The 25,131-nt window shown below is 31.3% G+C and overlaps 3 protein-coding genes across 5 annotated transcripts; 2 read left to right on the top strand and 1 right to left on the bottom strand.

Moving 5' to 3' along the window:
- The first annotated feature begins 3,055 nt into the window (after window positions 1-3,055).
- On the top strand, window positions 3,056-6,770 carry LOC8283244 (FT-interacting protein 7). The gene has a single exon (XM_002521771.4). It carries the CDS (start codon window positions 3,384-3,386, stop codon window positions 6,480-6,482), a length of 3,099 nt encoding a protein of 1,032 aa, XP_002521817.2. The 5' UTR covers window positions 3,056-3,383; the 3' UTR covers window positions 6,483-6,770.
- Window positions 6,771-6,891: 121 nt separating this feature from the next.
- Window positions 6,892-14,372, bottom strand: LOC8283243 (threonylcarbamoyladenosine tRNA methylthiotransferase). Of its 2 annotated transcripts, XM_002521770.4 has the most exons (11): window positions 14,095-14,372; window positions 13,958-13,996; window positions 12,295-12,386; window positions 11,068-11,317; window positions 10,710-10,829; window positions 10,563-10,638; window positions 9,779-9,987; window positions 9,537-9,645; window positions 8,743-8,835; window positions 8,055-8,215; window positions 6,892-7,635 (listed from the first exon to the last, which is right to left on the bottom strand). In XM_002521770.4, the coding sequence occupies exons 1-11, from the start codon at window positions 14,278-14,280 to the stop codon at window positions 7,078-7,080; spliced, it is 1,893 nt and encodes a 630-aa protein (XP_002521816.1). In that variant the 5' UTR covers window positions 14,281-14,372; the 3' UTR covers window positions 6,892-7,077. The 2 variants fall into 2 exon arrangements, with proteins under 2 accessions (XP_002521816.1, XP_015576425.1); XM_015720939.3 differs by lacking the exons at window positions 13,958-13,996; window positions 14,095-14,372 and adding an exon at window positions 13,123-13,249.
- Window positions 14,373-19,775: 5,403 nt separating this feature from the next.
- On the top strand, window positions 19,776-24,922 carry LOC8283242. 2 transcript variants are annotated; one of them, XM_015720955.2, is made up of 7 exons: window positions 19,776-20,135; window positions 20,373-20,504; window positions 22,351-22,485; window positions 22,816-22,950; window positions 23,400-23,528; window positions 24,154-24,391; window positions 24,548-24,922. In XM_015720955.2, exons 1-7 carry the CDS (start codon window positions 19,959-19,961, stop codon window positions 24,721-24,723), a joined length of 1,122 nt encoding a protein of 373 aa, XP_015576441.2. In that variant the 5' UTR covers window positions 19,776-19,958; the 3' UTR covers window positions 24,724-24,922. The 2 variants fall into 2 exon arrangements, with proteins under 2 accessions (XP_015576441.2, XP_015576442.2); XM_015720956.2 differs by having other exon boundaries at window positions 19,777-20,135; window positions 22,819-22,950.
- The last annotated feature ends 209 nt before the right edge of the window (window positions 24,923-25,131 follow it).

Here is a 25,131-nt window from a genome sequence, read left to right on the forward strand (position 1 = left end):
TAATTTAAATCTTACTTTTGAATCCATCGTCGATAATTTTTAGATCCATAGTGATTTATTTTTTTTATTTTAATTAATTAGTGTTAATATATAAAGATATATTTTTTTTAGAAGATTTATGATCTTCTAATATAGAGGTGTTGAGTTCTCATTTTATATGAATTTTAAGGTTATTTATTATAGAGACTTTGAGTTCTTTTTTTATGGAAATAGCAAAAAAAAAAGAAAGAGATCTAGTCTGAAATTAAATATTTTAACTGATCAAAAGACATCTATAAAATTAATATATGACTCTGTGCTACTAAATAGAATTTTTTTCTACAAAATTACAATTTATAGCTCTATCAATACAATTGATGAATATTAAAAGTAAATTTATTTACATTTATTTCTTAATATTTAATATATATTTTTATCTTTTATATTAATAATTATAAATTAACTAAAATTTATAAATTTTATAAAATCCCCAGCCTAAAACTTCTTACTTCAAATGCTACCTAAATGTTTTAAGTAAACCCATAGCATAATCTAATATCAAATAGTCATTCCATCTATAAACAACAATGTCATTACATACTTTACTTTCTTTGTCTAGATGCTATAAAAGTTTAAGAAAAAAAAAAAAAAAAGAATAACAATATAAGCCTACAAAGGACAGCAAGAACAAGGATTGTGGTTTTTGAAAATAGTATGTTATTATTATGGTTTACTTTTACCTGGTGGTTACCATTATCTCAATAATCTAGTCATCAATTGCTCATTCTACATAAATAATAAAAGGTCTTCTTTTTACCTAATCATTCTTCTCCCATTTTCTTTTTGGGGATTTTATATATTTTCATCTTCAAGACTGGATTAGTTCCATTTTATAAATCAAAAATGATTTTTTATCATAGATATGTCAATGCACATTCCCAAGTCCAAATTGATGGGTCAATTGTTTATTTTTTTAGTCAGTGCATTCCAATTCAGCATTGAATTGATGAAATAGATAAAAACAACTGAGACCCAAATTCTAAAATTCCTAAAAAAAAGAAGAAATAAGAAAGAACAAAAATTTTAAGAAAATCCAAATTTATTTTTGACCTAACTTGGAAGTTATTGACCTTTTTATTCATTTATTTCATAGCCCTGAATTCAAGTTTTCTTTCACTGTCAAGAACAAGAGAGATGCTAGACAAGTCACAGGAGATGGCAAAAGGAGAAGCAACACTCAATCAACTTCATCATGTACCATGTAATTTATTGCCACTAACTAACCTTATAAAAAGAAGATTGCAGCTGTTGCAAATTTTTATGTGTACAGGACATTCTAGTTAAAAATAGGCACAAGTGTTTGACATTGGAATTGAAAATGTAATTCTTCAATTTCGATTTTATTTTCTTTATTTTATAAGTTATTTTTACAAAAAAAAATTATATTTTCTAAAATACATTTGAGAATAATAATTTATAAAAACTAAAAAAAAAAATTAAAAATTAAAAATTAATTAAAAATATTAAATATATTTTTTAACATTTAATATCAAAGCTGTCATTTAATATTAAAAATTAAAATTGCTGGTTCGAGATTCTTTTCTTTTAAAAATTTGATGATTTATTTTTTATTTTATAAAAAAAATTAATTTTTCTCCAACTTAATATACTAATATGTTAATTATACTTATTGATAAAATAAATATTAATTCCAAATATATTCATAAAAAATATCTTCTTTCTTTTTTTTTTAGAAAAAAATTTATTTTTTAACATTTATTATCAAATCTGTGATTTAATATTGAAAATTGAGATAGCTGGTTCGATGCTTTTGTTTTTAAAAAATATGGTGATTTATTTAACATTTTATAAAAAGAAATCATCTTTCTTTCTACTTTAATATATTAATATATTAATTCCAAATATATTCATAAAAAATATCTTCTTTCTTTTCTTTTAGAAAAGAATTTATTCAGATGATATGATCAGTATACTGCCACAGGAAACCTGGTTGTTGTGTTGCCTTTCTAACCTTTAAGTCAAAGAATTAGGCTTGCTGAGTTCATAACAATGAGAAAGAATTCTTGAACTTAGTGTCATGTTTTGAAATTGATGGCTCCAAAGGTTTTTATGGACTGTTTGGATGGGAGTATTTTTAAGGGTTTTATAAAAGCTTTTTGTTTGAAAAGGAAATAGGAATTTAGAAGATAGATATCTTAAATTTCAACTTTATCATATTGATGAATTCAAGAGGATAGAATAAAAAATAATATAATTTTATTTTCTAAAATTATTATTTATCATTCATTTCTTAAATAAAATAAAAAATCACATGGGATCAAATTGAGAAGAGAAAAACACAGATGTAAAAGCATTAAACTGTGAAATTAGCAGAGTACAATTTTATTTTAAATTTTTTTAAAGAAAAAAAAAAGGGTTGAAAAGTGACTGTAATGGGAAAAGAGAATCAATCTGATTTGCTGATTAGAAAAGGTGGGGGATTTATGGAATTGGTGACCTTTTAGACAATAGGAGTAGACAGCCCCCTCCCACAGTTATTAATAATAATAATGGATCTTCTGCCTAATTCCTTGAAAAGGAGAGATCCTATTAAAGGATATATAAGATTGCTTTTCAAATTAACTTTTTAGGCTTTCATCAAACAATTGATGATCACTTTCAACTTATTATTATTATCTTCTCTTCCTATCTAAGCATTGTGTCCATTAAATTCTGCTACTAATATACTTAATTATTTATTTTACAATAAAAAATTTAATTTGATTTAAATATATATTCTTATCAATATATTAAATTAATAGATAATTAGTATATATTTATTAATTTTATATAATTGAGTATATATTAATTAAATTTATGTATATTTATTATTTCTGTATTTATTGGGATGTTCACATTAAGTAAAAAAAGTTACTCCTTATAAATTTACATTTGCCAACTCATTTTATTTAAGAATTACCCAAAAAATAAAAAAAAAGCAAGACTTTATCTCCCTCATTCTGAATAAAACACATGTAGCCATCAGAATCTCCCTCTATCAGAGATATATGGCTTCAGGGGGCCACCTTCACACTAAAATAACATTTTTTTCTCTTTCTCTATTTTTCTTTTTTAATTTTTGCATATGGTTTCTGTCTTCACACTCCAAAATGACCACCTCATCTTCACTCTCCACTCTTCTTTACACCTCTCTTCCCTCTTCTCCTAACACCATAGTTCTGTCTTCTTCTTCAATCCTACTCTTTTCACTACCCACCACATCTCTTTCCCCTGATTCTTTTTTTTGTTAGGTGTGAAATAGTTCCTTAGAAAGATATAGCATAACCCATTTTTTTCTTTTCCTTTTTCTTTTTTCTTTTTCTAAGGCTTCCCTTAATTCCACCATGACCAAACTAATAGTAGAAGTTCTTGATGCAAGTGATCTTATGCCCAAAGATGGTCAGGGTTCTTCTAATCCTTTTGTACAAGTAGACTTTGATGAGCAGAGACAGAGAACTCAAACCAAACCTAAAGACCTCAGTCCTTGCTGGAATGAAAAGCTTGTTTTCAATGTAAACAATCCAAGAGATCTTCCTAACAAGACCATTGAAGTTAATCTTTACCATGATCGAAAAGGTGATCCTGGTCATGACAAGAACTTCCTGGGTCGTGTTAGAATTTCTGGTTTTTCTGTCCCTTTATCTGAGTCTGAAGCTAATGTCCAGAGATGCCCACTTGAAAAACGTGGCCTGTTTTCTAATATCAGAGGTGATATAGCGCTCAAGATTTATGCAGTTTTTGATGGTAATGGTAATAATTACTATCCTCCTCCTCCTCCTCTTTCTCATCCTCAACAGCAACACAATGCTGTCAATATTGAAACTGAAGCTACTCCTGTTCAAGAAATCAATACCGACAAGCAGCTTGAAGAAGATATTATGGCTGCTGCTGAAAAGAAAACCAAGAAGAAAAAAGAAAAAGAAGTGAGGACTTTTTACTCTATAGGGACGACTGCAACTGGTGGAGGTCCCGCCCATTATCATCATCCTCCTGCTCCTGCTCCAGCTCCTGCTCCCATGTCTTCTGGGTTCGGATTCGGGTTCGAGACTCATGTAATGAGGGAAAAGGCACCTACAGTTGAGGCAAGAACTGATTTTGCTAGAGCAGGGCCAGCTACTGTTATGCATATGCAAGTTCCTAGGCAGAATCCAGAATATTTACTGGTGGAGACTCGCCCGCCAGTGGCTGCTCGTCTGCGATACAGAGGTGGAGACAAGACCACAAGTACTTATGATTTGGTTGAGCAGATGCATTACTTGTATGTGAGTGTGGTTAAAGCTAGAGATCTTCCAGTTATGGATGTTACTGGTAGTCTTGATCCATATGTGGAAGTGAAGCTTGGGAATTATAAAGGCAGGACTAAACACTTGGAGAAGAACCAGCATCCAGTGTGGAATCAAATTTTTGCTTTCTCAAAGGATAGATTGCAGGCCAATTTACTTGAAGTTACTGTGAAAGATAAGGATTTTGTTAAGGATGATTTTGTGGGTAGAATTCCTTTTGATCTATCTGAAGTTCCTCTTCGTGTTCCACCTGATAGTCCACTGGCTCCTCAATGGTATAAATTGGAAGACAAGAAGGGTGACAAGACTAAGGGGGAAATTATGCTTGCAGTTTGGATGGGAACACAAGCTGATGAATCATTTCCTGAGGCATGGCATAACGATGCTCATGATATTGGTCATACAAACTTGGCTGATACTAGATCAAAGGTATATTTTTCGCCGAAATTATATTATCTTCGAGTTCATGTCATGGAAGCTCAAGATCTTTTCCCCTCGGAAAAGGGTCGAGCGCCTGATGTATATGTGAAGGTTCAACTTGGGAATCAGGGAAGAGTCACTAGACCTGCGCGAAGCATCAATCCAGGTTGGAATGAAGAGCTTATGTTTGTAGCATCTGAGCCTTTTGAGGATTACATAATTGTGAGTGTTGAGGACAGGGTTGGACCTGGCAAGGATGAGATCATGGGAAGAGTGATTATACCAGTTAGAGAAGTTCCACCAAGAAGAGAGACTGCGAAACTCCCGGATCCTCGTTGGTTCAATCTCTTCAAGCCTTCATTGGCAGAGGAGGAAGGGGAGAAGAAGAAAGAAAAATTCTCTAGCAAGATTCTGCTGTGTCTCTGTTTAGACACAGGATATCATGTTCTTGATGAGTCTACTCATTTTAGCAGTGATCTACAGCCATCGTCCAAGTTCTTAAGGAAAGAAAGAATTGGAATTCTTGAACTTGGGATCTTGAGTGCAAAAAATTTGCTGCCCTTGAAGAGCAAGGCTACCGATGCATATTGTGTGGCCAAGTATGGTAATAAATGGGTTCGAACCAGAACACTTCTTGACAATCTAAATCCTCGTTGGAATGAGCAGTATACTTGGGATGTTTTTGATCCTTGCACTGTGATCACCATTGGCGTTTTTGACAACTGCCACATTAGTGGAAGCAAGGAGGACGCTAAGGATAAGAGAATTGGAAAGGTGAGAATCCGTCTTTCGACTTTAGAAACTGATCGAATTTATACACATTATTATCCTCTGTTAGTTCTTCAACCTGCTGGGGGATTAAAAAAGCATGGGGAAATTCAATTGGCATTGAGGTTCACCTGCACAGCTTGGGTTAATATGGTGACTCAATATGGCAAGCCATTGCTTCCCAAAATGCATTACATCCAACCAATTTCTGTTAGGCACATTGATTGGCTTCGCCACCAAGCAATGCAGATAGTGGCAGCAAGGCTAACAAGAGCTGAGCCACCACTCAGGCGCGAAGCTGTTGAGTATATGTTGGATGTGGATTACCATATGTGGAGTTTGAGAAGAAGCAAAGCAAATTTCGCCCGCATAATGTCGCTGCTTTCAGGGGTTGCAGCTGTCTTTAAATGGTTTAATGATATTTGCACTTGGAGAAATCCAGTAACAACCTGTCTCGTGCATGTACTGTTCTTGATACTGGTTTGCTATCCAGAATTGATTCTTCCCACCATCTTCCTTTACCTGTTTGTCATTGGAGTATGGAACTATAGGTTCAGGCCTAGACACCCATCTCACATGGATATTCGGCTTTCGCAAGCTGACACAGTGCACCCAGATGAGCTTGACGAGGAGTTCGACTCATTCCCAACATCAAGACCAGCAGATATTGTGAGGATGAGATATGATAGGCTGAGAAGTGTTGCAGGCAGAGTACAGACAGTAGTTGGGGACTTGGCAAGTCAAGGGGAAAGAGCTCAAGCAATACTGAGCTGGCGAGATCCAAGGGCTACAGCCATCTTCATAATCTTTTCATTGATCTGGGCTGTGTTCATTTACATTACTCCATTCCAGGTTGTGGCCGTACTGGTCGGACTGTATTTGTTGCGACATCCCCGGTTCAGGGGCAAGATGCCCTCTGTGCCTGTCAACTTCTTCAAGAGATTACCATCCAAGTCAGATATGTTACTATGAGCTGCAAATTATTATCAATAATACATTCATTCGGCTAATTATTTTCAAGGAAGGGTGAGTAAGTAAATAAAGATTCGTCAGTGTCATAGCAGCAGAAGACAGAAAAAGAAAAGCAACAATGCACCTTTCCTTCCTGCTACACCAACCTGCAAAAGAATCTCACTTTTCGCTAAATATGCATATCCTACCTTTTTGAATCTCATGTATGTCACCCCACCATTCTTTTTGGCTCTATATTCCATATTCTGTAATATTGCTGAGGAATAATATTCTGCATTTCACAAATAATAGATATTGTCAAGAAGATAAGCTGATAAGGGAGTGGTTGGAAAATGTGCAAAGCACAATATCATATTTGTTTAGAACAAACTGCGTGTAACAAATATCATTGTAGCTAAACAAGAATCAATGCTTTTTGTGGTTATCCGAAACCAAAAATCCAAATCAATGAAGCCACATCTTAGTAATGATTGTGCAGAAAAATACAATTTTAGTATCAGTATTACGACCAAAAACTTTCCTGGCATGTTCTTGAATCTTTCATAAGAATCCTCTCTCAAAAATTGGACAGGTAAAACTTAAAAGAAAGTACAGTTTACTTGGTTGAGGTAGTCCTAAAACCAAGATGTAGTAGTAGAGCTACAATTGTTACTAAGCTGACAAGCATTCCTCCGAGGAGAGCCCTATCGACAGCGCCCCACATACTAAAGGTTCCTTTGGTCCACTCTTGCTTTTTTATGGATTCCAAGGCAATATTATTCTCCACTATTTTCTGTGTTTGGTTTTTTCGCTTTCTTAATAACCATCCTATTAGATTTCTTCTATTTCGATCTTCCAGCAGCATATCATTCTGTGCAATGGCACTTTCTTCCAAAGGATTCTGTCCTCCACAACTCTCTGGTCCGCAAGCACAAGACTCTGGCTCTTTTGAACATGCACAAGTTTCACATGGGTCAGAGCAGGGAGAATATTTGCCCCCACTAGGCATTTTTTCGGCAGAAGCCACTCCCCTATTTGTTTGGTTGAGAGTCTGGATCACTTCTCCAAAAACAGACCACCTTCCAACAGACGTTATCTTAACAATAGCCGAGGTTCCCAGCATGGTTTCTGGAGCAATCACAAGCACCTGCACATATCCCTTTGTATGGCCAACCTAGGGAAGTAAAGGAATGACTAATTAGTAGAAATAAGAGGTTTCTCCACAAAGCTCTAGTACATTGTCATACAGTGATGGTAAAATCATACCAACATATCTCAAGATCATTAATACAAGTTCTTCCTTATCATTCTATTCATGCTAAGTATGAATTTGGGGAGAAGGGAACATTCTTTCATATGGGACATAAATTATAAGCTCATTTTGACAATGTATACCTATTGGTTTCAATAGAAAATGAGATGCATGCCAGAACAGCCATTGGGCACAAAATACAGTCTCTCACAAGTCACAACCAACTAACTTTATTTACTGGATAGCAAACTGAAATCAGCAACTTAACCTCACAAGTAAATGACATAACTAAATATAAAGGCAACTGTGTTTATCTTAGATACTGAAGTTAACAGACTCACCAAGTGAATTCCATCAGTTGCTATTTCAGTTATCCATATTCTTTCCACTCTACCCTCCATTCCATTATATGGAGTGAAAGCTTCAAAAACAGCAGTCAATTCACGGCTCCGTTTCTTCACTATGTTACTTGGAACCTTTTTCATCCTTGCAGCAGGAGTTCCTGGATTCAGAAGCAGAAAAAAATGAAATGGCAGAAGATTTGTACAGTCAAACCACTAGGTTCAAGCCCATAATGGTAGAGCTGACAGATAATCATAGTCAAGTTAAAAAGTTCAGCATGCACAAATGTGCAAGTTTTTCCTCCTTGCATTGAAGCGAAGTAAAAAATGATACTGCCTATATGACTTGCAAAATTCAAAAGCAAACTTTAGAATAGGTGAACTACCAAGATGCGCACACAAGAAACAGCACAGTTTATTATAATTTTCTCCAATTTTAAGCTTTGCTCTTGCAAGGATTTATATCTAAAAGGAGAGTAAATTAGTTCTAAAGCAGGCATGTTTCATAGGATATTCAGATTGTCCTAAAGGTCTATATGATACAAAGAAGCTTGTATGCCTAAACAATTTAATACACACATTTTGAGTGCTACAAAAATCTTGCGAGAACCCACTGTATTAGAGAGAGCATAAAAAAGGCTTAGCATTTTATATCTATGAATGAAGTTGAAAATCATACACAACGTACCTGGTCTAGGATAAAACTGTGATATATGAACTTGAGGGAGTTTGTATTCATTAATAAGGCTGACAGTTTGAGCAAAATCATCATCCGTTTCACCTAAGAAACCCAAGAAATCAGTGCCATATCCTAAGAACCATTCAACTGAAACCTTATTACATAAAATGCTATAAATAAGCCATTAAGACTTCTTTAGTTCCTGGATTTTTCCAATTGAAGTTATAAAGTGAAAAGAAAAGGAAAAATGATTGAAGCTTCTTTTTTCTCCAACATACATTGACAACAATAATAATTAAGAAAAGAGTGCCCACAGTGCATAAGGCTCCCTCTTAGCATAGGAGGAGGGTCGTCTATCATATGTAGACTCTTTCTTTTTTTTTTTTTTTCGGCTAAAGGGCTGTTTCTATGATTTAAACCTGTGACCTTTCAGTCATAAGGGAGCAACTTTAACATTACCCTTGCCCTCTTACATTGAAAACAACCAAGTAAAATTAAGTTCAACTGCCCCTGGATTACTGAGAGAAAAAAAATTTGAAAAAAGAAAAGAAGAAGAAGAAGAAGAAGCAGCTAAGTTCCATACTCCATTTTTTTCTCTGTGATATACGATCCCCACCTAGAAATACAAATGTCCATGGAAGAATTATACATTACTTGCTTAAGCTGGATTCCTTCTCATGCAACCAGTAAAGCAAAAGTCTCTATTCTATGATTTGAGGAATTTGCAGATTAGTGATGTGAAAACTTTATTATTATGTGACATATAAAGGTCTGTGAAGTGAATATTTCATCCAGAAACTAACCTGGGAAACCACATATTATGTCGGTGGCAATTTGCATCCCTGGAACCAGTTCAGTTAAGGTATCAACCACTGTCCTGAAATTGCTCACAGTGTATTCTCGATTCATTGCCTGAAACAAAAAAGCAGCCATATGGTTGGGCTTCTCTGGCAGCAGCCTTATATAAATTGTATATTGCAATTTCTTTTCAGAGTAAAATTGGATGTAAAGGAAGACTGAGTTTAAAAATAGCTTTTTGACTTACATTTAAAACATTATCACTCCCAGATTGCACTGGTACATGAAGAAAAGAATATACACATGGGTGACGCAAAACTTCTGCTATCTCTTTCAAGTGCTCAAGAATAAAAGGAGGATTTGTCATCCCGATACGGAGCATTGTGCTTGCATCAGCAGGAAGTTCAGAAACAATAGCATTCAATAAACGTGGAAGATTGACCCCAATATCACGACCTGCAAGATTTCAAGAAACCTAAAAGTGCTCAAAGGACTTGCATACTATAGAAAATTACAGATTAATTTATATTTCAAAAGCATCACTCTAACTCTAAGTTATTTTTAGGAGTTCTGAAACAAATTTTTCGTGCCAAACACCAATACATTTCCAAATGATATCAACACTGTGAATTTATAATAATTTTTGTTTTACCACCTTGCTAGTTGGTGGATAATTCACTTGTAATCTCTATAGAGAATATGCTTCAAAACGACACATCGCCGTTATCATATCTCTAATCTATAAGAAATGAATAGTGATGTTGTATAAACACAATTTGTACTTTCCATAGAATATACTTTAAAAGTCACATTGTTGTCAACTTATCTTTGATCTGTATGAAAATAAGAGTGATGCTGTATAAACAGAGTTATTGTTCTTAATGCGCATGTGCAGGGAAAAAAAATTCTATGTAAGAGGATTCCTTGTGAAAGCTTTGCTCAGAGGATTCCTTTTAAGAAACAAGAACTTTTAAAGTAAATTCAGATAAGCAAAAAGCAAACGTTACAACAGAAAGGTCAAAGTAAACTACCATATGCTCCAGTATCTTCACTGCTCAACCATATTTCTTTTACTCCATCACCTACAACTGTTCTTACACGCCCTACCTGCACAATTAAATTTTAATAACAGAAAATCAAATAGGAAAATATAACAGTTTTTTCTGCCATAAACTTACAAGGCTGTCAATAGTGTAGCTCCCTAGATGACCACGGGCATGCTTTGTCTTGCAGTAAGTGCAAGCCCCTAAACAACCAACATTAATTGGAAGAATCTCCACAAACTTGTTCTTTCGAACCTGTTGGGAGATCAAGTGAAATACATGCAAAGAAAAGAAGAATTATACTTCATCTCTAAGAATAGTTGGTGATTCAAAGTGAATTAGAAATGTCATACATTTGTAAGGAGCAAAGAGAGAGAGAGACAGAAGGCAGGAAGGGGAGGGAGAGAGAGAGTAGGATGTGGTTCCACTAAACAGCCATAGTGAACACATGAAATGTTAATGCCACAGTGTGTATCTGGAACTAAGTTTGCACCTTTGGGAGGTCGAGTGCTGGCAATGTCTTGCGGGTTAAAAGCCGCACTTCATGACCTTTTAGAGTCTCTTCAACAACTTCAACTACACGGTCTATTTGCTGCACTCCAACTATACTGACTCCTTCTAGTTCTTTCAAATTTCGACTACCTTGGGGCACACATCCAGCAACCACGAGGGGCTTTTTTGCACTTTTACCCTTTGCTATTATAGTATCCATGGCAGATTGACTTGGAGACTTTACAGTGCATCTGCATTGGAGAATATAAATTAGTATTTTGCTGGCAATAGTAGTACTTCAATGCTACTACCAGTGTCAGCAGAAAATAACATTTTACAAATCAAATCTATATGTTTCCCTGGTATACCAAAAGCTTCAAAGTGCTCTCCTGAACTCTAATTCCAAGTAGGCCCAGCCAAATAGACACAGCAAGCTTAACCGCACAGCCGAAAAGCCTGAATCCCACGTTGTCAGTGATAAGCCTATTTAAGTAGTTATATACAACACCATTATAGCCTATATTTCTATTGTGGACTTTGGCATTACGATATCCCCACTTTTCATGTCCTTATTGCACCTTGTCACAATCTAGCCTACGATCAGCTATGGTAGATGACGAACATGGATATGCACAGTCCTGAGAGACACCAATTTCACATCTGTGACACAACAGATCAATAGAATCTAAATAGTTGTATTCCTAGGTCACCTTGTAACAGCCAACAGCATGATGGAGCAGGCATAACCTTGCGGCTCAGGAGCTTAGCCTCATCTTAGTAGTAGCCTATTTTAGGTACTTAAACACAAGACAATCTGAGAATTTGTTTTTTTTTTTTTTTTCTTTTCTCCTCTTAGGGGAAGAGATTTGAATATTTAAGCACCAGCAAGACACTGGAAAAGGGATTGCTATGATACTAATTTTGCAAATCCAGGGATCTCAACCAGTTCTCAAAGCACCACCTGGAGATGTTACAATCAGCTTAGCCTAGTTTATCTTTTTGTTAATGTAGATAATAAAGTGTGAGAGATGAAAAGAAAAGAAACATTCCGCTTGACTTTTGCATCAACTCATGTATAACAATCATCAAATATGAAACAACAAGACTCTTATATGCCACATAATGATGTCCAATTGATTGGCTGAGAATCTAAAACAGTATTTGCAAGAAACAAAAAAACAAATAAAAAAGAACTTAAGAGAAAATGAGAGAAAGAATGATTGCTCACGTATTGATCAGCCACAGGTCTCCATCCTCAGGAATGTCAGTTAATGCATAACCAAACGATGAAAGCTGACCAGCCATATATTCACTATCACTCTGCCACAATTACCAGTAGTGAGAAGCATAATTCAATGGGAATTAACTGAAAATAAGCTCAATCAACACTGAATCAAGAATAACAATGCTAAGATACTATTAACTTCGCTAAGCTCAGTAGAGCGTAATGCTAGGCTATGCATATGATGGCTAACTGCTAAAATGTAGATCAACTTATGACTCAGTAGATACATATTATGTCAGGCAACAACTTTTACTGTAGCTGTACACTGCGATGCTTAATTAGTTAGCACAACGGGAGTTTAAAAATCATTTTATAAAAAAGCACAAAAAGAGGGAAGAGGAAAAAAGAAAAAGAAACACCATATGATAAGAGAGCAGAACAGCATGAATATCTTTAGGGAAAAGGGCAGATCTTTAAATTTTGAACAGATCCATACACCTTTGTTGTGCTTATTTTCTAACAGATCTAAGACTCTCCTGATGCTTTAAGGAAAAGGTTAAAAGTTCTGAAAGGGGGGCTAGAATGCAAATAAGCCAAATGACCAATTCAAACCTGCTTAAACTACAAATATCAGTCTTGCAAGTTAACAGAGGAACCTAATCATAATACATTAGAGAACCTTACATTTAAAGCAGTACCTTCATTACACTTCGATCGCCACTGATTATGACATGAAAAAGAAGTGTAAAATCAAATACACCACTCTAATAGTCACACTTGACTCTCATGTTATTAATTACTAATCATCTATTTCTAAAAAGCGAGCATTACCTAATTTTCTGCTTGTACTTCGGCCTTCCTTTACCATTATCTCCTGCTACTTAACAGGAGTCCTAAAGATGCATTTGTAACAGCCATAATGGCTTTCCATTATCACTAAGAGCTCTTTTAAAAAGGCCTCACCTAAAAATTAAAAAGAAAATACAAAGAATAAATAAGAAAGCATTCTCTCCTTTATTTCATGTTAGAAAACATAAAAAGTCGCTTACAACTTTGAATATTCATCTCAGCTACGACAGTGAAAAGGGAAGCTCATAATTCCACATTCAAGCATTATTCTGAATGTTCCTTGCAAAATTTAAACTAAAACTACTGTGTTTCCAATTTTTCATTTTTCCTTTTTTCCATTGGAAAACTTTCATTCAAACTTGACCTTTTTAAGCACCAATACAATGTCGGTGGAAAATTTAAATTAATTTTCTATTTGACAGATAAAAAGATTAAAAAATAAAATAAATTGACATTGCATCCCTTTTAGCATTTCTACTAATAGTACAAAAATATCACCATGAGATTGGAGCAAAATAAAAGAAAATAGAAAGAAGTAGAGTATCGTAAGAGTAACAAGATTAATGCATTTTCCTCAAAAATGAAAAAACGAGATTAATGCACTGAAAGTATATAAGTAAGGCACCAATTACAAAATCAATCAAACATATTATTGAATTCTTCAAGGTCAACATGAAAACAACAACCTTTACACAGAAGAGTCATAATTATTGCAATTAAGCATCTGGGTTATTTTCAAGCACACGAATCAACATATAGTAAATAGTTATATTCCCATCGTAGTCTTAAAAAATGGGAAAAGAAATACAGAACTTGCCTGATTATGTGAGCATCCAAAAGTCTTGATATATATGGTCTGGAATAAAACAACAAGATTGTTGAGGCGCAAGTGTAAACATACATATATATATATATATAATTTAAATAAAAAAAAAACAGAGTGAAAGCAAAGACCTGAGTGCCAGGGATTTTGGGAGATAAAAGGGATTGAGAAAGGCTGATTCCATGATTAAGGTAACCTTTGTTCTTCTTAATGATTTTCTTGGGATAAACTCCAACTGAATTGAGTGGCAAACGAAACCCAGGAGGAGCACCACCTCCACTACCACTACCAATTAACAAATCTTCTATGTCTTCCATTTCGCTCTTTCAAACACTTGCAGACTGCGACTAGTGCTGTGTGTTTACTATAGTACTTTTAAGTCCATTTCAGTTCTTGCCTATATTCAAGCTCTTCTTTTTGGGCTGAGAGTATATTGGATCTACTTGCAAACTTGTTTGATCCTCACTTTTAATTATATTAAGCCCATCAAAGTATAAAATTTGATTAATTAACTAATTAATTTTTTGTTCAATTTGAGTCCTTCAATTTTATAATTTAACCTTTTTTTAGTTAAAATATAATTCAGAAATAAAGATTGTCATAGTATTTAGTTGAAATCTATAAAATTTATAGAATTTGTTTACAAATCTAAAATTTATATTTAAACGAAATGAAAGTTAAACTAATATGTTATATAATCAAATTTGTATGGAATTAGCTATAATTAAATTAAATTCTAACAAAATAGGTAGAATTGTTAAATAAATATTATATTAGTAAGTTAATTTATTTCATAACATTAAAATATTTCTTTTTATTTTGTTTTCTCTCTCGTATCTTTTTTTCAAATGAAATGAATTCTTTTATGAATTTCAACCAAATATAATATATATGTCTTTTTTCTTTATGGACTAGATCTGAACTTATATATAAATTTTTCAAGTCGAATTAAGATATAATTGTTTGCCATACTATTTTAATTAAATATGAAAAGTATTTATTCTTTTTCTGAAAAAGTGAATCAAAGATAAATTTTTTGGTTCATGTATATTGTTAGTTTTATTTTACTTATTCTTTAATGATGTTTTAGAATTTAATAAATCCTCATATTTCTATTTTATCATTTTTAAATATTTCTATTAAAAGGCATGCACACAAACGATGTCAAAATATCTGCAAAACTCTTATTATTAGTTTATTGCGTCCTTAAAAGATTTATTTTATTTTAAAAATTTCTTATCTTTAATATTTTAAAATTTATATCTATATATAAATCTTTGTTGATTTTGAGAGTTTCTCTCCATGGGAAGAACTTAAAGAAGGAAAAATAAAATAAAATAGAAATGCGAATGAGATAGAAAGGAAGAGTAACATAAAAATAATAAAGTCAAGAAATAAAATGCATTTTAGCAAAATATCATTTGTAGGACAGCTTATTACCATATTTTTTTTGGATAATATACAACAATTCAATCGATTTTATGAGATTGGTATTTATTAAAAAGATTATTTGCAAAACAAAAAGAAACTAATGCTATTAATCCGATATTAATTAGAGTTAGAATAATGATTTTATAGATATTTTAGGATGCCTTGAAATAAAAAGAAACTATTTTTAAAAAAAATAAAAAGCCTAAATTTAACAATAGTCTCATATTGAGATTTTGATTTTCACATTGAATAAGAAAAAAAAAGAATGAATGAAATAGTAGAAATGAGACAAATTAAATGAATGACAAATCTATTATACAAGTATTAGATTTTTTAATACCAAATCTAATAGTATAGCGAATGAAAATTCAAATAGTGTTTAAAAATAAAAATTATAATTCAAAACTGTTTAGATGAGATGGTAATAATATTTTCTAGCTGAATTAAGATTTTGAGTTTGAAACTTGAATATGCAATTATGTTAAAACTTTTAATAGAATGACATTTTAAAGATTATGCTCGACACACTCTAGATTAAATTTATATAAATTTACACTAAAAAGATAAAAATTATATAAGATATTATATCAATTAGTAGGACTTAATAAATCAAAATTAAAAAGTTAGGATCCTTTAATAATATAAAAAAAGAATTTAGGGACCCATTAAATATCAGTATTTCATTGATATATTTTTTGTTACTTATTCGTCATAACAATATTTATATGCATGTTTAGCTGATAAAAATAAAAGTATAAAAATTTATTAAATAGATTAATATATATAAAAAATAATATGTGATTTTATCTTTTGACAATTTTAAGTACGTAATTTTAGATAAAAAAAAAACTATATAGTTATAAACTGTGATAATAAATAGTATTTCATTATTAAAATTTTTAATTTCCAATGATTTAACCATTAATGTTATGATCAATTACGATTATCGTATTCATCGTGTCTAATAATATAGATTTAGAATTTAACAACTCATAATGTCATTGTTTGACCATCAATCTAACGATCAAACTATGAAGGTAGAAATTATTAAGCTCTAAATTTAAATTATTACATATAAATAATATGTGATAATAAGGACTAATTAGAACGAAGATTACAAAATTTTTATAGATTTTTAATTTTTTAAGAGCGACATACTTAATTTTCTTTCTTTGTATGAGAGGTAAATGTGAGATACTGATTCAATGATGTAAAGGCTAAAAGGACAAGTACATGTAGTTCAACCTGAACTCATACTGGCTCATCCTGGAAATTCCTGCTTTAGCTGTTTAATGAGACCTGGCATTAAATTCTGAAATATACTGACTCGTCTTGTAATTGAGCTCAGGACATTCTATTAGTTTGTCTAATCTGGGCAGCAAGATATCAGTTCAGCTGATTGAAGAAACTGAAATCAAATTTGTGACAGTTTCTGAAACACTGAAAAAGATTGCCAAAACTAACATCACCTTTTTAGAAACTAGAAGGTTTATTACATAAAAGAAACAGTCAACAATGTGTATGGAAGTGTAAATCGAACACAACAACTTTAAATTATTTCAGTAACATGCCATTCTCATGAACCCGGAGCTTCTGCCCTCAGGAATTTTTTGTTATTGTTAACACAAGACTTAACAAGTTGTGGACTAATAATATTTACCGTAAAAATGAAAACTCATCTAATATAAAAAAGAGAATTCAAACATTAAATTTTTTTATTTTATAAAATAAAAACTCTTGCTTTCTAAGCTTAGAATTCTGAATGCGGGAAAAGTTTCTCCAGGGCCACTTGGCAAGGAGTTAGATTCCTGAACTGTAACTATAGAATGCTATTTTGTATTATCTATCTTTCTAAAGTGGACCTGAAGCAGGAAATTTTTTAAACGTTTGTCCTTCCAAAACTAAGTCATGAAACTGACTCACTACACTTAGCAGCTCCTGTCTTTTCAGGGACTAGGCTTAACAGTCCATGAATAGAGATTAATTATTTTATGTCAAGATAATATAATGTTATTATTGTGCCACAGATCCTGAATGAAGAAAAAGGAAAAAAAAAAAAAAAAGACATATGTAAATTAATTTTTTTTTCTGCAATTCTCTCACAGAAAATGATGACCAATGTAAAGATTATTCTTTTGATTACTCAATGTAATTGTCATATAGAAACCAATGATGACCACCTGAATTTTGAATTAGAAACAGAAAACAAAAATTACATTTACTATGCAAAAAATTATCTTACATAGTTCTTGAAAGGGGATATTGTTGAATTATTATTTCTTTTTAATTCAAGATTCTTATAAGGAAATGACTATGGAGTCAATAATAGTAAAGCAATAAAATCCAAATCTAAGAAGAGTTTCAAAAGAAGAGAAAAAAACAATAGTATAAACAAAAAGAAAAACAAAGAAAAAAAAAGTGAGAACAAGAAATTGTTGAGAAATAGAAAGTAACTTTATTTGTTTCCTTGAAATGCACGAGGCAGATTGCATGTACATGAACATGAACATGGAACAGTTGTCAAAACAATTCTGCCACTCTTCTGTCTTTTTTCTAACTAATGTATTTGCTTTATCAAGTTTATGCAGATTCTTTTTAAATGCAGGTACCTCATTTCTACACCCTTTCTTTCTCACTTGAATTGGCAAGTTCATTAAAACAAAATCTACAATTGACCCATTCCAGATAATTTGTCCTAAAACAGCATTCTCTTTCAAGAAAAGGAAAAAAAAAAGAACAACGCAGAGAGAAAGAATACATTCAAGCCCTTGAAGTCTTGATATGTCTCCTCTTGAATTGTCTTCAGATTTCATTTTCAGTCTCTCTATTTCTTAAATGGAGGATTTTTAATTTATATTTAATTGTACTAGTTAACATTTAACTATAAATGACCCTTTATAATTACAAATTAGCAAATATAAATACAACACTTACCAAATAATAATTTATTTTTATTAATAAAATCTACCTAATAATTTCTGAAAAAATAAAAGGCAAATTCATATGGGTTTTACAAATCCTTGTTCCTGAATCTAAAGCAAGGGCATATTTTAAAGTCCATTCATGTGTTACTCCACTTATGTATCTTACTATTATTATAACCATTTCAATCACGAACCTTTAATAGTAGAAATTAGAATATGAGAAAATCTGACAACTAGATTTTTCGTTTTCACTAATAAAGAAATCCAGGTTAAAAATAGAGAAAAAATCTACCCTAATTTATATAAAATTTACCTATATCTATTTAATTCATATATATAAATTACAAACCAAAATAGTTCAAATCAATTAAAAATTACTAATTAATGACAAGCATGCTTTCTTATTATGAGTGGTCAAGTGAACAAGTTTATGAACAAGCATAAATTATAATAAATAGTAATTTCTTTTTTGTTTTTCATTTGAATACATATATAAGAAGTGGTGAGTAGAGATTTATAAATTATTTTTGTATTAGTTTACATTTGACTCATTTTGTTATCAATTAACCAAAAATAATATTTTGACCCTTTGTATTAACATAGAAGGCTATGTTCCGATTTATGTTGCCATTTTTAAGTCTAATATAATCATTATTCTATTTATGAAAATTAATAAATATGGTAGATAATACATTTTTCTGCTCATATTTAGAAATATAGAGATTATTGCAATATATTTAAGAGAAATACTAGTAATACTTACTTTCGATATTCTCTTTACACATTTTCTATATAATTAATTTAATTCAAAAATATTAACAATTATCTTTTTTTCTTTTAGTTATAGAAATTGAAAAGAATAATATTACATTACTATGCAAATTTATCTCTCATTTTCAAAAGGAAACTTTATTGGTTTATTCTTTTAAAATGGTCATTTTTTTAAGGGAAATGAATATTAAGTTAATCGAGTATTTATAGACATATATTATCGAAAATGCTATAATAATAAATTATATTAAGTTAATTTATTTCAAATATTTTTTTAATTACATTTATAATTAAGTTTGTAACATCATTAATTAATATAACTTATTTTTATTAAATATTTCTATAGATGACTTGATATATAAAATTATTTCCAAAATCTCTCAAAATAAAATAATAGAATCAAAATCTAGAAGGGTTTCAAAAAGAAGAGAAAAGAAAAGGTAAAAAATAAAAGAAAGAAAGGAAAAAAAATGGTTGGAGAATTACTTGAAATTAACATATATTAATATTATAAAATTCCCTCAAACAAAACCACCTTATTTGTTTTCCTTGAAATGCACGAGGCAGATTGCATGCATGAACATGAAACAATTGTCAAAACAATTCTGCATCTCTTCTCTCTATTTTCTCTAATATTTTCTTTTAATCAAAATTATGTTAAATTGTTTTGATTATAAATAAACCCATCTCCCCACTCTTTCATTCTCACTTGAATTGGTAAGTCTTTTACCAAGAACATCAACACAAAGCCATTCTAAGTAATTTCTCCTAAAATGGCAATCTTTTAGCAAAAATCCATTCAGGCCCTTGTAACCTTGATTTGTCTCTCAATTCTTGGCTTTTAAATTCTCACTCTCTATAATTCTTGGATGGGAGATTTTTATTTTATGAGCCACCAAGAAAGAAAGACGACAACAACTAATAATACTACTACTACTTCTTCAGATTTACAAATCTTTGTTCCTAAACCTAAGCAAGAAGAAGATGTTTTGTTCATAAGCCGCAAGCACTTTTTGTCTGCTCTTTATACAAAAAATATACAAGGGGTAATTTCTTTTTATATGTAGAAATTCAAGATTTGATGGATTTTGACTCTCCTTTCTTCATCAATTTATGTTATGACAATTTTTATTTGCTAGATTTTATCTTGGTTTATTTAGTTCTTGAATGAGATTAACCATATTAAAGGGCCTACTTCTATTTTTAACTTTTTAGTTGATCTAATGCATGGATTAATTGAAAAATTCTTTTCTTTTGTTGTTGTTGTTGTTTTCTTTTTTCAGAAGCGATTGCCATTCTACAGATTTGTCCAACAGAGTGGAATCGGAATGAATCTAGTGCCAAATCCACCGATTCCTCATCAGCTTCAAATTTATACAAAAAAAACTAATGGATCCGTTGGTGTTGAAGAGTTGGTATATTTTCTTCTCTCATTTTCATTTCTATAATCTTCCCTCTCTTAGTTTTCTCTATGTAGTGCATAAATTTATACATAGATTTACACATGCATGACATATCCCTTGTGAGAGCTTGAAATCAATACATCATCTTGTGAGCTTTGCTCATATGTTGTGATTATTGATGCAAATCTTCAAAGGGGGTAAACATTTTAGACACTAGATGTTCATATAAGACTCCTAAAATTCTACAAAATAGAATCTTAATTTAAAATGATACTGATTTTTTTGTAAATGAAAAACCGCAAAGTGATAGTAAAATTTAAAACAAATTGGTGATATAGATTATTTATGCTCGAAATTTGAAACCCTAAAATGGTAGAATGGTCGACATGCACACGACTGATCATTCGACGTGCCGCCTTTCTCTTTTTAGAATTAGCAAGTGAATTGTGATCTTTATTAATGTAATTACAAAATCTTTATAACCATAAACAAATTGCGGCGAAAGAAAAAAAAAGATATACTAAATGTGTTAATTATAAATAGATTTTTTTTGCTAACACCTCTTGTAATAAGATTTTTTTTACATAGATAAAAAGGCGGCATAAAATTTATTTATTTTATATTCTTAAAATAAATAAATTCTACGCCAATTTTTAACTATGCAACTATATTTTGTTATGACATGTGTTATCAAAAAAAAATCTTAAGGTTATTAATATTTATGATTAATATATATTTTCGGATCTAAAATATGTTATAAGACCTTTAAAATGATATAACTATTGATACTCATAGGATTTATAATTTTATCTATCATTTTTTTTTTCTTTTAAAACAATCATATGTTGTTGCTAGTTAAAATAACATATCTTACAACTAAAAGTAGCTTGATCATATCAAATCTTTAAATGATTGGATCACCGGTATATACATACTTATATATAATTCGACACGCCGTCTTTCTTTATCAAAAATCATTATTGGGTGTTGATCTTTATTAGATAAATACAAATGATATTTTTCAACTATAAATAGTGAAGCTAAAAAGAGAAAGACCACCAATTTATATATAATTTGACGCGCCGCCTTTCTTTTTTTAAATTATCAATTGATTGTTGATCTTTATTAGATAAATACAATTGATATCTTTCAACTATAAATAGTGAGGCTAAAAAGAGAAGATCACCAATGTATATACTACTCATATATAATTCGACGCGCCGCCTTTCCTTTTTAAAATCATTAATTGAGTGCTGATCTTTATTAGATAAATACAATTGATATTTTTCAACTATAAATAGTGCGGCTAGAAAAAGAAAAAAATACACTAAATGCTTTTACCATATAAGATTTCAATAGTATAAGAAATTGCATGACTAAGATTGGTTGTGAGATTTACTTATTATAATTTTTAGATAAAGAACATAGCCTTAAGGCTATAATCTTATTAATATAGATTAATTAATAACTTAAACTATAAACAGATTTGCAAGATATTTCATTAAAAAAGATGCAACATAATTAAAAATCAGCCAAAAGATTAATATCTTTCCATAACTTAGAGTAAGCTTATGTATTAATTCAGTGTGCTTGAAAATATAAATTCTGATTATACATTTATAATTTTGTTTTTGTAGCCTTTTCATCTTCATTTCTTTTGGGGCTTTGCTTAACAAGGCTAATTTATACTTAGCTCAAGTCTTTGTGCAACTCCAGTTTTAGTGTCAGAGATTGTTTAATGAAAATTCTACTGATTGTATTGATTTCAAATCTTGCTTAAATAATGAGAAATTCTATTAGAACCTTAAATTTTGTTGTTTAATTATGTATTCACTTGTGATTGCTTTGTGCCAATTAGGCACCAAAGCCAGTGGCAGGAACATCAAAAGTAAAATCAAAGCCACTTCCCTCAGATATATCAGTGGATGACTATCCCATTGAAGCTGTTCCAATTTCATTTAAGATGCCGAATTTCATCGTGCCAGATGACCAGGTACTATTCTTTTCCATAATACTAATACATAAATACATATAATCTCCAAACAATATTGGAAATAAACATTGTGCTGGCTTCAATATGTTTTTGGGGGTTCTTCAATTTATCTATGATTTTGTTTTTTTGGTTCAATGTTGGTTGTAATAGTAAAGAATTTAAATTATGCCAAAAGTTTAAGAAAAAATTTAAGCAGATAAAATAATATCATGTTCATACATATAGTGTCAACCTTTTATTTAAAATAAAATAAAATAAAAAAAATTATTCTTAAGTGGTGGATTATGGCAAAATCTAATTCATTGTTATTTTGCTTGATTATGGGTATAGCAGCTTGTTGCTGGTCAAACTGAGGAGAATGCTACCTTGAGGAATATTGGAGCTAGAAGCAGGAAAGAAGAGCCCAGTTGGCTGAAGAATTGGAACATTTACCCTAGACAACGCCCAAATGGGAGAATTGACAAGGTATTTTGTTCACTCCCCACTATTTTATACTTACCCTTTTTCTGAAATTTATACTTAATATGTTCTATTTATTCGTAAAATTATTTGTTTAAGAAAAATTCAGAATTTTATTGATATTCTTTAGCAAATTACCTTGCCACTTGGGTGATATATAGAACTAATGCAGGTTAAAAAATATATATTTATGATTTCGATAATTAAAAAAATAAAAATATAGCAGCAATCATTCACTACAATTAGGAAATATTGTGATACAAAGATTACTTGCTTGAAAAATAGTGTATTATATCAGTCATTAAAGCATTTACATATGTGCACTAGCTATCAATTAAAATTAATTATAATATTATTTTTTTCTTAGCCTTCAATAGATAATTAATGTTCGCAATTTCCTTTGGAATTTAAGCTATAATTTATTTTCCTTTTGGTACTAAATTGTTTGCCTGCAGTACTATTATCACAAAGAAACCAACGTTATGTGCCGATCACTTGTTGAGGTTGATAACTATGAACTGTATGGAATAAGCCCAAGGCAACTGAAAAAGATGAAGAAAGAGGAAGGGACCGAAAATCCAACGGTGAGTTTGGAAAACATTTACACATCTGTTCAAATATTTTAGTAGTTCATTTTTTCTCTTTGAATTTCTTGGGATATCGCAAATTTTTAAAAAAAGAATAAAATTGTAATCTCGAATTTTTTTTTTAATTTGAAACCTTATAATTTAATAGTAATTGCGAATTCTTTTTGAATTTTTTTGGCCATTCTTTGTTTGTTGCATTTTTCATATTAGATGAGTAATAAGAATAGAATATGTAGTCGTAAGACGAGTTAGTGGTTGGTGCAATATAGTTAGGCAAAAATTTTCTGATTTTATAAAGGAATGAAGGGTAGATTTCAGATTTTCTGACAATTCAGATTAGAAACTATTCCTTCTTTCTGGTATTTTGTAGATGACCTGAGGAGTGGGGGTGGGGGTTGGGGGTTTAGGATTTGAAGCTTTAATCTCCTGAGCGTCATACATAGGCAATCAGCAAGAGAAACACTTTAATTAATCATTGGGTTGCTAATAATAGATGACATGAACCTGAGACTGAGTTATTAATCAACCTAACAATTGGAATAATTAGCATGGAAGCCTTCTATTAGTGTTATTGGGACATGATCATATGTACTACGGTATATATGTTATGATAATTTTTCAGCCACAAGCTTCAGCTTCTGAAGGGGCAAGCAAGGCCTCATTGAAGAGGAAAAGGGCGTCCTCTAATAGCTGTTTGAAAGAAGAAGATCAAATGGTGTACCAGTCACCAGACAATTCCGATTCGAATCCCATTTCCAAAGCAAAAATACAACAAACTGTTGAGGAGTTCCTCAGAGAAGCTCATGAAAACCAGCTCAACCAGGTTTATGCTGCTGAATATAGTCCAGAGGCACCACTTGGTATGTAAAATTCATCTTTTTTTTTGGGATTCCTTTTCATAATTCTTTGGTAAAAACATGCTTACTTAATTACTGAATATAAAACAAGTTCCTTTTTTAATCATACACTAAATTTTTGTAACTTGTTATTCTTTTCTTTGACCTTGGTTTCCCAAGATTGCTCAACTCTCGTCATGGCTGAAGAGAAGAATGCAGAAGTGGGTGACAGCATTTTGCCTGAAACTGACGGGAAAGACGACATTGCTAGCGGAGATAGCCAGATCGAGGAGCCTATGACTGATTTTCTGCTTATGGACATCCCTATCGACTTTGGTTTCGACTCTATGATTTAGTAGATAATTGTTTTCTTCAGAATAACAGAAAGAAAAGAAAAGTGTGCTTGTTACTTTTCTGGGATAATACTCCTCTAAGGACATTGGACTTATCTAGAGGTTCCAGTTCCGTTTTAATTCCTGTCTTCAGAATAATTATGTAATGAGTTAAAACTCATTTTGGTTTATAACTTAATTTCATAATCGCTTTTATATGTCATTATGAATTGAATTTTCCTGGTTTTTACAGCATGATTAGTACGTGTCTAGGTTATTTATATACTATATCTTATGCCTGAACATGCAGCATTCTCATGGCTCTTGAGACTCGAGGCTTGTTGGAAATAATAAACTTAAGTTAAAGTATTAGTCACAGGTGAAGAGTTCCTGATTCATGTGTGAAGTGATTAAGGTAAGTTGTTATATATT

The sequence above is a fragment of the Ricinus communis genome, chromosome 2, assembly GCF_019578655.1.
Source record: "Ricinus communis isolate WT05 ecotype wild-type chromosome 2, ASM1957865v1, whole genome shotgun sequence".
NCBI classification, from domain to species: Eukaryota; Viridiplantae; Streptophyta; class Magnoliopsida; order Malpighiales; family Euphorbiaceae; genus Ricinus; species Ricinus communis.